The sequence below is a fragment of the Pteropus vampyrus genome, unplaced genomic scaffold (assembly GCF_000151845.1).
Source record: "Pteropus vampyrus isolate Shadow unplaced genomic scaffold, Pvam_2.0 Scaffold199, whole genome shotgun sequence".
Lineage (NCBI taxonomy): Eukaryota > Metazoa > Chordata > Mammalia > Chiroptera > Pteropodidae > Pteropus > Pteropus vampyrus.
Genome location: NW_011888980.1, coordinates 1847611 through 1861708, shown reverse-complemented (window position 1 = coordinate 1861708; position 14098 = coordinate 1847611). Strand labels below are relative to the sequence as shown.

At 39.1% G+C, this 14098-nt stretch overlaps 1 protein-coding gene and 1 pseudogene across 1 annotated transcript in view; both read right to left on the bottom strand.

The window, feature by feature from the left end:
* Positions 1 to 14098, bottom strand: part of NTRK2 (neurotrophic receptor tyrosine kinase 2) — a 310504-nt gene that overhangs the window by 140053 nt on the left and 156353 nt on the right. Inside the window, exon 12 of the mRNA XM_023537782.1 lies at positions 4461 to 4649. Within this exon, the coding sequence (XP_023393550.1) occupies positions 4461 to 4649 (189 nt within the window). The remainder of the gene's footprint in view (positions 1 to 4460; positions 4650 to 14098) is intronic.
* Positions 11694 to 11812, bottom strand: LOC111746724 (annotated as a pseudogene).

The following is a 14098-nucleotide window of genomic DNA, read 5'->3' as shown; positions in this document are numbered from 1 at the left end:
CTTTCTTTTTCTTTCTTTCTTTCTTTCTTTCTTTCTTTCTTTCTTTCTTTCTTTCTTTCTTTCTTTCTTTCTTTCTTTCTTTCTTCCTTTCTTTCTCTTTCTTTCTTTTTTTTTTTTCAACTCACAAGGTGCGTTCCCATTGTACCCTGCCTGTCCAAAGTATTCTCAGCAGTCAAGGAGAGGATAGCAGCACAGCTGCCCTTGAGCCGAGTTTGTAAATCCTACTGGGAAACCACCCCATGCTGTCAGATGATGTGGTTTTCAGACATGTCTATACAGACTAGTTGAATTAAAGAACCAACTCCAGACTTGATGTTGCTGAGCTCCTCAGCTCCATCTTGCCATCCTGATTGATCGAGGAGATGGATCTATAGTTAAAGTGGCATAGCACTTTGAGGGTTTAGTCATTAGAGCACTCTGCTTTCTCTTTGGAAGGTAACTTCTTGCTTGGCTAGGTTATGGAAGCTAAGGAGTGACGTCAAGATGTTGTCTGGCCAGAATTTGCAGATAACCATAGAACTCTTCTCCTCCATCAGGCATGGATTTAGCCTCCTTTAGTTCCTGCAGTGACACAGGAGCCTCCAAATACCAAATTATTATCAGGCGGTCTTGGGGGAACCTCTGGGCCCTGCAATAAAGTAGACAGACTTGCTATTGGAAAGTGCTCGGGAGCAATTCAGCCCTCTTCAGATTGCTCTAAAATCCTGCAAACCATCCCTGGACTTGCTAAATGAAAACCTGACATAACTCCTAATAGTGAAAAAGTATTTCTGGGGATATAATTTATTAACATCCTTCACTTAAATGATTTTACACATTATTTAAAGGATTTCTGATTTGATCATGTTTGTCATTTTGTTTTTAAAGCAGTTATACAAGTATAGAGGCTGTAGAATTTTGGTAAAGCCACTTTTGAGCATTGTCCGTAAAATTAGGTGTTTGCATTAATTGATCTTTAAAGTTTAACTCGAAAGTGACAGACAGGTAGTGCTGGTGTGTGTGGGTGGGAGGATTATGGACCAAATCTGACTCAGTCTGGTATCATTTATTGATCCCACCTAGTGTTTTAAACCTTGGGAAATTCACATAAAATAAATTTGTGTTTTTGCTGGAAAAATTGGAGCATCTGGTAATACCAGGCCCAAGTTCCAGCATGGCCTTCTCAATGCCATATCATCTTTCTGATCTTGCCTGTTTCTCATATTGATCTACCTGATCTTGTAGGTAAATGGGGCTTAGGACCCTTGCTCTAAGCTATCCTATCATAGTGCATTGTAATTATATGATGATATCTTCAACCACTGGCATCCCCAACAAGACTCCTGAAGGCAAGGCATATGCCCATCATTATCACCGAATCTCCAGTTCCTAGTATTGTAGGGGTATTGTGGGTAGTCAGTAAGCATTTAATGAACTGAATTATACCTTTTATATTAAATTCTTACAATTCACTAAAATGAGACTGGGATCATTCTCTGTAAGATTACACATATATTCTAAAGCCAACAGCTTTGAAGAGCAGGTAAATTTAAGGAAAAAAGTAAATATGCTGGTTTGTGGTCCAAACCTCTCATAGGTCCAGAGGTTGGTGGTGTACTCTTCATGTGACATTTTGCTTTACACACATGGGAAAAGTTCTAAACTTTTTAAGATCTTCTTAAATTTGTCTTTCTGATGTAACCTATCCATCTTCTTAGAAGAATCCTTTTTTTTACAGGTTCTTAAGTGGTTAGTTGTAAAAGTATTCAATGAGAATCACACAATTGAAAGCTAAACTCCCAAAATTGCATGGGCCTATAGCAACAGATACCTTTATGTGTCAGATCTATGCATTTGAAATATTTTAATTTCTGGATGACTATTTATGATGTTCAAAGAAAGAATTTTTTGTTAAAAGATTATTTCTGCTAAAATTGTTATCTAAATTGTTTAAATTGACTAATATATTGTTAAAAACATATCTAACAAATAAACAACTGGGTAGGCAAATATAATGGGAATCGAGCCAATTAAAAAGGCTATGAGTCATCTTTACTTGTTATAAGTCTGTTAGTAATGAATATTTCAGTAATATATACCACATCTCGTCAACATCTGGCCAACAAAGGTACATCACGTCTTTACTATGAAGAAAGAGTTCAACAGATATTGTTTCTACTCTCTGGAAGCTTACAATCTAACCTAAACACTGCTACGGACACACATAGACAAGAGCGGTCATACTCGGGATGATAAAAGGCAGCAGATATACTGAAGAGGAAAAAAATTATAGGGTAAAGAATGGTATTTAACAAAGGTTGAAGAGCAAGAGAGAACTTAATTGCTTCTTTATTCTTGTTTCTTTGAAAAAGAATTCATGGAAGATGTGTGATTTTGTGTTTTTCAAATCGTGAAAGAGCATATAGCTTAAAGCCTAGAAGAATGAAAATCTCTTTTGATATAAGATACTGAATGACTGAAAACACAGAGCTGAGTAAGAATGGCTGGATGAAGGGTCCAGCAAGACTTTCTAAGGAAGCAACCATCAAATGGAGGCTCAATAGTCTGGCCCTCCAGTAGAGGACAGAAGCTGAGGGGAGGCTGCAGGACTCATCAATTCTCCTCCAGTTCCTTTTAAGTGCAAGTAGTGGCATAGAGGCTGAGCCACAAAACCAAGACTCCTCCAAAATAATAAAAATGTCTAATCAAAAAACTTTGCAAAAATTTCCATGGACTCTAGATTAAGAAAACAATCTTTGGAAATTTTCTTGCTGAATTTCTAAGGGAAGAAAGCACTTCTAGAGAGAACCACGGACTCAGTAGCCATCTAGTCCACTTTCTTCTGTGTATCTCATTCGTTTTTGTTTGCTGGTTTGTTTTCTCACTCATTTGTTTATTTTCTCTTATTGGACTTGTTGGGCTGATGCTATCTACTTGATTGTTCAACTTTATCTTTCGTCCATCAATAAAGGAGAAGAAACTTTTGAGGACAAGTTGGTTTCGGTCAACCTCAATTAAAATACAGCCTCAGGCTAACTGAAGAACATTATACAGCCTGATGATGACAGAAGTATCAAAGTACTCTGTTCCTAGGGAGTACTTTGATGTATGGTAGATTTTCCCAACACGATATCCTCCTTTGTCTTATATTTCGAGGACCTTTGTAGGACACTTATCTCAGCAAAGAGTGCACATTTTAAGCAATGCTTCCACATATCTTGTTCACATCATAATGACAATATTTGAATTAATAATACCTTGATTTCAATTGATACCTTTTATTTCAAGAAGCTTAATATTCTTTACATCTGCTATTCTATTTATCTTGTCATATTACATATTCAACTGAAATCTATAGTGGGGTCCAGTTTCACAGATTACAAGCTTATACTACTGTTTTTCTTAATGATTAAACTCAAATCTAGTATTAAATATATCTTGAGATAAATATGAATGAATAGGAAGAAAAAATCACATGTGTTTCCTTATATGTGAAAAGACCTGATACTCATCGCTAAGCCTCCTTATCTCTTTAGAGTTCTCAATGGAAAGTCAGTCCTCAAACCTTGCAATCCTAACCTTGCAATAGTCCTACTTTACCTCTGAGGCAGCACAGTATAACAGCACTTAAGCTGGGGTGAGAACATGCAAATAGGCAGAAGGTACCCAATATTAAGTGCCAGGGAACCCCTGGGACCTGAGCCACCTGATATTCTAAGCTTCATAGCCCTTTATTCATATCCTAGGGAAGGCCTGAAGTTCTAATGGCATAAGCCTGTTTGTCCACATGATTTTATTTTTCGTTACCCTTAAGGCTGTGCTCCATTTATTACATTTGAGCAATGACTCAGAAAACAGAATAAAAGTCTCTGAAAAAAATTCAAGCTTCCAACAGAGGCTAATGGGTTAATTTGATTCTGAAAAATAGAGGCCTCATACTTAACATGCACATCATCTATTGTTATCCTGGCATTATGATAAAACTAATCTAGAGGAACTAAGACTAAACAAAGAATACAGAACTACTGGAATTGACACTACCTGTGTGCAGCATAGCACCTCTTGACTACTTATAGTGCATATTTGAATTATTTTTAATAAACCAAATTTAAATATCACCAATTGCATGTCTTCTGTAACTGATGTATATGCATTCTAATGATATTTCTCATGTTTTCCTCTATCTTTTTCAAGATAAGCATGCCTTGATTCCAACTCCATGTTGACAAATGGTTTTGGAAAACAGATCCCAAGAGAAGTCAATAACCGCCCACAGTTCCAAGCCCAACAGAAAACACGCCCTAAGAATTCCATAAGCAACAAACTAAAGGATCTATTCCATGGTCCCGAAGCCCCCAAGAATCCTCAGACATTTCACTGCCCCCCTCTCCTAAGTCATCTTTGTCAAGGACTCTGATAAACAAGCTTGTTGATACAGCTATGCAGCAAACGGGCCAATAAGTATAAACAGCTGTACTTACATGTGTCTGGCTTGAGCTGACTGTTGGTAATGCCAAAGTACTGAGGATTTTCAATGACAGGGATCTTGGTCATTCCAATAATGACAGCATCAGGGCCACCCTCTGAAGATGATGGGGTATTGCTCCCATTGGAGATATGGTGGAGAGGGCTGGCAGAGTCATCATCATTGCTGATAACTGAAGCTGGGCCTAAAGTTGGAAAAAAGACATATTCTTCTATAATTTTTTAGTGCCTTTTTTGAGCTATAATTCACATACATAAAATTCACCCATTTAAAATGTACAATTCAGTGGGTTTTAGTGTATTCAGAGAGTTGTGCAACCATCACTGCAATCTAATTTTAGGACATTTTCATCATCCCAATTAGTTGTTACTCCCCATACTCTCCATTCCCAGGCCCAGGCAGCCATAAATTTAATTTCTATCTCTGTGGATTTACCTCTTCAGGAAATTTCATATAAATGGAATTAGATAATATGTGATCCTGTGGGACAGACTTCATTCACTTAGCATAATGTTTTTAAGGGTCATTCACATTGTAGCATGTGTTATTATTTTATTCCTTTTTATTTCCAAATAATATTCCATTATGTGGATATGTCACATGTAGTTAATCTATTTGTCAGTTGGTGGACATTTGGGTTGCTTCAACTTTTTGGCTATTGTGAATCATGCTCCTATGAGCATTCATGTACAAGATTTTATGTGGACATATGTTTTCATTTCTCTTGGGTAGACTTGCCTGAGTCATATGGCAACTCTATGTTTCACATTTTGAGGAGTGGCCAAACTACTTTCCAAAGTGGCTGCACCATTTTATATTCCCACCAGCAATGTGCGAAGGTTCCAGTTTCTTTAGTTCTTTCTTCTGTAATGTAATATATAGCTTTCCTCTCTGTTGTCTGAACATCTTTAGAACACTCTCTCATTGAAACCAGCATAAATCTAGGATTCTGTCTCACAGTATATTGAAAGATATACTAAGAATTTGAAGATCTGAATCCCTTTCTCCACTCTTTGATCAGGTCACTTACCTTCTTTGTACCTCTATATCCACTTACATTGATAAAATGTGCAAAATGATATCTGTTTATTATTTTATAAGACTAGAATGAGATTACTGATATGAAAACTTATTTTAAATTTAAACTTGCTTCATGAGTATAAATTACTGCTAGGTATTACTAAATGAACTTACAACTGGTGAACTAGAATTACATTGGACTGTCCTATTACTGTCTTCCTCTCTCTGTAAAATCTGTCAGTAGTTACACCACTTTTGCCTACAAAATAATGGCTCAATCCCATGGCATTTTACTTGCTTTGCCTTTTCCTGTAATATTATTTATAGAATCATTCCATGAATGTCTTTAGACTAAAGCAATAACCATAGCATTTTTCATATGACACTTTAATTTTCTCATCCAGTCTCAGAATATATATGCCTACTGTGTCTCATCTAAACAATCTGTCTGTTGGCCACTAAACCCATACTGTTACAACCAAAAGTAGATTTGTGAAGATAAAGGTCTATATGAGATCTTCAAAACAATTAATATCCCAGTGGCTCATGGTAGACACTCTATACATGAAAAGTAGACAAAGCCCCGTAGACATGTATTTTTCACACATATTTTTGCAGTGCACTGAATGGGTGCAGGGCCCAAGGAAAGAAACCACTGGCCACAGCTACTGGCATAAACCAAGAGGAAGATAGGAAGGAGAGGATAAGGAGGAAAGACAAAGAGAAGGCAGTGAAAAGGCAGAATTTAATACTCAGCCAAGGCAAATGCATACTAGGGAAAGGAAACTCTGAATCACTCCTTCCTGGGCAAGGGAATGTGTTTTCATCTAACCCCCCGAGGCTGCATGTTTCAGCACCTCCATCCATTCTTCACCTCTTCCCTCACATTTAACTATTTCAGTGGGAAGCACCACAATTCTAAAAACAAAAGTTGTTGTGTCATACATTTTTAAATTCCCTCTGAAATATCATTGTAATCCATCTCCCAATCAAGATCCATTTTCCCCTCATGGGGATTATCACAATATGTAGTGATAACAATTGGACATTCCCCGTTAGCTGAATCTTAAACAAACTATGCAGGAGCCATCCAACTGCTATTATAGGTAATTTTTAAAGCATTCTCTCAAGGGGATGTGCACTTAAGATGCCTTTAATGATACTCTCTGGCTTAATTCTGCAAACAAGTCCTCGCACAGCCAATTTAGAAGTCACAGAACACTCAAAGCAAAGGCAAGCTCTCCAGTTGTGTTTGTCTTTGTGTCTAGCTCGCCAGCATTAGCAAAGAGTAGAAATTCTGCCAACAAAAAAGACAAGTTCATTCTAATATCCTTAACCGTCCCTGTTTTATGATTTGCTTCCTGACAGGTCTAGATCACTCAGAGCTTAAACCCAAAGATGAAAAATTGAAAATACTGTGCTAAGGTTTCTGCATCTTGTAAATAAAACCTTCCCACCACAGGGTCCCTCACTTTGCTCATGATGCAGCTGTTCCCTCCTTCAGGGTTAGTTACCCAAGCAGGCTGCTGACTGAGTTCCCTGAGGGAGGTGTAGTCAAGGCCGCATCTTTCTCAACTGATTCCAGGCTGCACGTTTACCCTCAGAAATGCAGGAGCTGTCATGCTCAAATACTCCACATGCTGTCTGAAGGCCAGTGATATTTGCTTCTGGAGCCCCTGCAACAATTAGAAATTTACTGATCCCAGTTGCCTTCATCTCTGATTCTCTTTTGGCCCAGGTCAGACTACCAAGATTCCCCTAGCATTTCATCATTTCAGAAGAGGTCGATACCTAGAAGACAATGTCAAGATTCCTCCAGGGCTCTGCCATGGACATAGCGAGGCCTTAACCTAAAGAGTTCAATGGAAAGACTTTTCTTCACTTCCCTTCCTCCACCATAAAACACTCTTTCCTTCCTCTAGCCTCTCTGATTTAAATCTTTGACTCTGAGGTAACAGATCAAAAGGAAATAGGCTCTCTTTGGGGGGCTTGGGAGATTTTAAGCATAGGAGCAGTATAAAACACCAAAGGTCATTTTTCAAAAGACTTTTCACTCTGCCAGAAGGTTGCTGTTGACAAATCTGAGCAACACGTAAACCTCAACAATTTGTCAATTGGAATATTATTTCAAGTGCTGTTTTCTTCATTATTGATGTTCCAAATCCTGGAAGATCGATGTGGTTGGCAAGGTTGCAGGGATTCAGCCCATTTTTCTATGAACATTTTGATCTAATGAAGCTCAGCAAAGTTGGGAAGGAGAAAAGCTCTCAGCGGGGACAATAAATGTCTATATAATTTGACAGCAGCCTGTCTGTGCATGTCATGCGATGTGTCATTGTGTGTCTGTGCACGTGCTTCAGGAGACACCATGAAAAGGCAGACAGAAGAGTCAGGGGCACATCACAGAGTGTTATAAGAAATTCATATGAAGACTTGAGAAAACGTCTTATAATAAAATTAATAAAAAGTTTTAAATTGCTGGGTATGTGCAATTTGCTGAGTTTGGGGTAGATAGTTCTAATTACAGAGCTGACAAATACCAGTTATGCCTGGAAACATTTTTAGCCCATTTCTCTTTTAATACATCTCAGATTTGAAGAGGCCTTTTTCTTTTGTCAGAGCTGCTCAGTAACATATCCTGCATCTATGACTTTACAGACCTTTCTAAGCCGAACTTATTTTCCTGTGATAAGAATCTATAAAGGTCATCTGGGGAAGGAATTTCCTTCTCTCAAGACCAAAAAATGTCTTTAAGGTGAGGGGAGACTTTATTGTTCTTGAAGAGCTATATTAAGCATGTGCTTTATTTTCTGTATTCTAAAGTTTCAATATCTGGGGTCTTGATGACATTGGAAATACTGCCCTGTCTAGGGTTAGCTAGTTCCTCCTATTGATAGTAAAGAACTTTCCTGAGAGCATACCTTTTATATACAAACCAACTAATCCATAATCTACACTCCAAACACATACACATTCCTTATCAAGCTATTGTACTCCAGGCCACTATCCGCATGCCCACTTACCTCAGAACCAGGTATCAGACAACTAGGTCCTGTACTCCAGAACCTACTGAAGTTCTCCAAACCAGCCAATCCTAAACCTGCTTACCTTACCTTTCCCATTGCTTCCTGAGGAGACCACAATAAAGGCCCTTGTCCACGTTTTCCCCTCACTCCCGCTGCCTCCTGATCAACCCAGGTGTTCCCCCATGTGCCCTACCCCCACCCCCCATCAGAATTGGCATGCCCTCTTCTCTTGGGAACTGTGAGTAGTGAACTATCTTTTCAGTGGCAGTTGTTTCCTGGCCTATTGGCCTCACCACACCTAAACAATAACAAAACCAACATTTCAAAGCAGAAGCACCTCTGACGAACTGTAGCTGAAAGAACATTTATGAAGAAGAATTATCTCTGCTGGGTGAAACCTGTTTTTGAAGCTTTCCAGGTACCAGCAACCCTCTGCAGGGCAAACTGGCCTGGAAAATGTTTAAGTGGTTACAGTAATTTGCTATTTAGAGGAGAGAAGACCCCATCTCACTGTGCTGTTATGGGAGAGTTTATCACCCAACTCCCCCTGCCACCCTTATACACAGAACAAGCTTTAAAATAGTACACCATCAAGATTGCCCAGTAGGACACTCTCTGGTATCGCGAAATGGCTATGATCAGCTGTGTCTGAAATTTGCCCCTGGGGAGTCACCAACAAATCCTGTTCTGGTCAAGCTTAATATTCCAACTTTGCCACATCTCCACTTTCTCTCTGCTCTTTAAGATCTTTCCCCTTGGAATCCATGGGGCTAATTAAGAGACAAAGTGACAAATATCAGGCTCAAAAAGAACTGGAAAACATGGTTCCTCGTATGGGTGGATGAACACGTATGGAGCAGATGGCTCAGAACTGAAAGGCTCTGTGACACTGGTACACTTCTCCTACTTTGCAATTTTACCTGTAGCCAGCCGACCTTGCTTCCAAAATAAATACGAACCAATAGATGCCTCAGATGGCCAGATCTTGAAAACGCACATGCAGAATAGAAGAAAGTATGTTTTTTCATGCCTTCTAAGTAGTTCTTGTTTGTCGCCTCTATACCCAAAGAAAATACTGAACAAATTGGAGGTCCCAGGAGATCACACCTGATTTCAACCCTAGAGATGTGATACATTATCTATACTCATTTAGTTGGTAGCTACAAACTCTGCTTTTCAATTGTCAGCACATTGTCTGAATGCAAGAAATAGAATGCAATCAAGCACAAATCACAGTGTCTGGATGTTAGTCTTGTTTTGAAAGAGAAATGGTCATAAATGAACAGCTGATTTACCAATTCAGAAATTTATTACATCTTGGCCAATGGGAGAAAGTTGACTCACACTTTTCCAGACTTGAATTTTCAGCTAACTTTGCGGTGCACAGAGCTGTAGTACAGTTGCATTTTATTTCCTTAACCTTCTTAAAAATGCATCAACAACCTAGAATTGGATGACAGTTGATGCTTCCTCATAGGATAAAAACAAGTCGACTTCAAAAGTACAGAACCATTTACTGAACTCAATTAGCAACAGTAATGCCTTTTCCGGAAAACTTCTAGGCCTCTTTCTTCAGCAAATCAGAAACCAGGATCACAGAAAATGAATAAACGGCCAACAAGGATGGAGGAGAGCTAAGCAGTTTCATCTGAATTAAACACAAGCTCATTACTTAGCCAAAGAAGGAGTGAGTAACTACTTACCAACACCTTGTCTTGATTTTACTTTCCCAAATCCAAACCATGAGAAATCTGAAAACCACAACAAAACATAAAATAAACTTCGAAAGAGAAGCGTAAACCAGAGGCATTCAGCACTGTCCTTAGTAAAATAACTCAGGCTCCCTCAGAACGCTCCAGTGAGGACCAAAGCTTCCTCTCAAACAGCTAACCCTTGGATTTTTGTGTAAAGATTTATTCCTCATTCTGAGAACATGGAGGCTCAAATCAGATAGGAAACAGCAGCCTGTCTTCAAGAAAAAAACGGCCAAAATTCAAGGTTAACAACTCTGAGTAGTTTTCTTTCTTTCTCACTTTCTCTCTTCCCCCTAAATATCACATCATCTAACAGGAAAGTTGCAGGAGCAAAAATGCATAATGCATTTAACAAATACACCATGGTTCTGACCTGCAGCCCTGTGGGAAAATATGAAGAGAAAACAGATCTTTTCTGGAGCTGAGACAGGCAGTAAAAGAGGACCATGAAAGAAATCCCTTGGGATAACTGACACTTGGGCTGGGTGGGGATTCAAGAGGGAAAAGAAAGAGGGATCTTAATTCTACACAATTCCATGACTGACTTGCTGTGTGACGGCGGGCAGCTCACAGCAGTTCTGTGCCTCTTACAATGCAAGGCTCCACTGGTACGTGGAAGGAAAGGTCTGCCAAATGTTTGGAGGTCCTCCAATGAATAGAGCCCCAGTGAAATGCCTGTTTGTTACCTGGGCCCAGCTGTTTCCCTTCTAGGTAATTTCCACTGGGTTCAAAATGAATTCTACACAGAATTCCATATCCCTAGCTACAAGGCCAATAAAGGGAACGGAGCCTAAGCAAGTAACTATTTCTCAGCTCTTTAGATCTGTAGCGATTTTCACAGGCAGTGAGATAAAAAGCTAGGTAGAAGAAAAGCCATTTTAAATAAAGCAATGTATATAAAAATATTTGCACACTCGAAAATACCTTACAAAGTTGTTGTCATGATTACTATTTTTTCAAGTATATTTAGCCTCCCTTTCCTAGTACCTTAAAATTTCCGTTCTCTAACCTATTTTACTTCTGATTGGTATTCCTCTGAATGTTTTCTTCCAGGTTTTAGAAAACAGAATGAAGGGCTGGCTTTTATCCAATGCCAAATAAAGATTCCTTTGCACAGAAGACAGTGAACCTCATTCACAGGGTCCTTGGTCTAGCAAAGCAGGGCCGTGCCTGTGGATTTCTTAGCCACAACTGTTTGATTTCCATAGTTTTAATTAAACCATAGATTGCATTTTTTAAGACTGCTTTTTTCATCTGAGCATTTTTTTCAAAATCACATTTCTATCTTACAAAAAATCCACTGAAGGACAATGCCATAGCATCTGATGACACATTTCAGACTTTTTTTTTAGGCGAGCAACCCTTGATTGACTTCACAGATTGCAAGGAACTTGTCATTTTACAATTCCTTTATTTTTTATTTTTTTACACCTACAGCACCTGGTCTTCCTAGGTGGTCTCCCATCCAAGTACTAACTAGGCCCGACCCTGCTTAGCTTCTGAGATCAGACAGGATCAGGCTTGTTCAGGGTGCCATGGCCCTGGACCCTTTCAGACTATTTTTTGATCATTAACTATGATAAACACAACTGCAGTGAAATCTTTACACATCTTCGGTATTCTCATCCCTACTTTTAAAAGTAACTCTCTCAAGGTAAATTTTAGAAACAGAATGACTAGGTCAAAGAGGATGAATAATGTAAAGGTTCTTAGCATATGTAATCAAATTTCTTTCCTTCTACATTTGATCTTACTTCTACTGACTGTGTAGAGAGTGCATTTCCAGTGGAAAAGCTACTTCCATCACGCCATTGGTGTGTCTCCACCAAGCTGAACAGAGACCTGGCAAATACCCACCCCTGACCTCTGCCACATAAAACCGCTCATGCCCCATGTCTTGTAGGCTGGTGTCTGGCATAGGTGCAGTAGATACAGGGTGGGGGAAAAGAACAATAACAACCAAGAATAAGGCATTATAACTCACCAAGTGCCTCCCTCCACCCCAAACATTTCTTCTTTGGTCCTCAGTCAAACCCCACAACATATTATACTCTGTTCATTGACATGAAATTCAGAGACTTAGAGAGGATGGCAGACTTTGCAAAGGTCATGACTCATAGTGACTCAGCCTTCTGATGCCAAATCCAGGTTTTCTTTTATTCTTTCACAGTTGCCTTTTCAAAAATAGCCAAAATTAGCCAAAGTTTACAATGTTACAATGCGGATTCAATTTTATATACAGGAAAGCACTGTAAGTAGTGTATCATTCTCATAGCAGAAGATTTGAAGAGAAATGAGCTGCATGGTCTGCTGTCAAGAAGCTTACAATCACTACCCTAGAAATATGTCCAGGATGTATGAGCCTCAAAGGAGGAGCATCTATTCCAACGGGGGATGGGGGATGAGGATGGGTCAAGGGAGAGACCTCTGGCTTCTGAATAATGGATTACAATTTACTAAGAATGGTGAAAATCCAAGGGGATTTATGGCTAGCGTAGAGAGTACTGCCTGTATCAAAGGGCTGATGCAACTGGAAAAGGGAGGAAACGGAGAAACAAAAGCAAGGGCCAGGCCAAGAGTTTGGAAAGTAAATCTTTTATAATGAAAATTACAGGTAACCCCCTGCCATGTGCACGCGCATGCACACACACACACACACACACACACACACACACACACCCCAAACATAAAACCTCAAGCCAGGCAATAGCATGATTAAGATTAATTTTAGAAAAGTAATTTTGGCTTCAGAGTACAAACAGGATTATAAAAGGGCAAGACTGAGGGTTAAGGAGGCTTCTAGAGAAATCAAGGCATGCAGGAACTGTGGCTTGAGCCAGGTAATAGGGAGGTGGGACGCAGAAGAAAAGGGGATGGCTGTTAGATATTTTTAGGGGGATCGATAGGACATGATGATTGACTGCAAGTTGAGGAGTGTATGGGAAATGAACAATGAAAGTCTGGACAATGAGCCATATGCTAATACTGCCCACGGTGTCTCCAAGGAACTTAGAAGGGAAACAGGATTAGAGAGTCAAACTGACAGCGTTGATGTGGGGCACAAACCCCAAACAAGGCGTCTGTGTAAGGACCAGTGTTCAGACCTCAGAACACATGTGTAATACCTAAAATGGATTTGCCCAAGTTCAAGAATTCACAATTTAATGGGAGAGCAGAAGCTAGATATTGTACCTAGGACATGTTTCTCGTTTGGGCACCTAAAACATCCTTTCTTGCAGGCACAAATAAAAGGCCATCCAACTGAAGCTAACTTTTGACAAACTTCTTCCTAAATTACTAAAACATTTCTAAATTCTCTTTAGCAGTAACACAATTTTTATGTGGGAAAGAGTACAATCTTCTTGACTATATCCCATAGTACTTGGAAAATTTAACAGACCAGATATAGCAAGGTCACATTGGTACCTCTGCCCCATACCCCAAAGCTGTCCTTTGTTCGACAGCTCATTCTAGATGGATTTAAACAGTAGTCTTAAAATCTTAGTACTAAATTTCGCCAGCAAAATTTTCCCACAAGGCTGGAAAGAAACAATTTCTCAATTTCCTGTGATGTTTCACCCATTGGGAGTCTAGTCCTGCCAAACATTCTTTTATTTTCTGTTTAATAAGAGATACTTTACTCACTGCAAAATAAAGGGCTCCTTCAAAAGCAAATGTAGTTGCAGTAAGCTTAACGGAACTCCTCCTTTTAGAGTTTAGACCAACAAAGACTCTAAATTATGAAATTAACCGATTAAGTCCAACTTATATTGAAGAAAGTTCAATCTTCCATGACCGGAAAAGAGAACTATAGAAAAGAATGACACATTAAC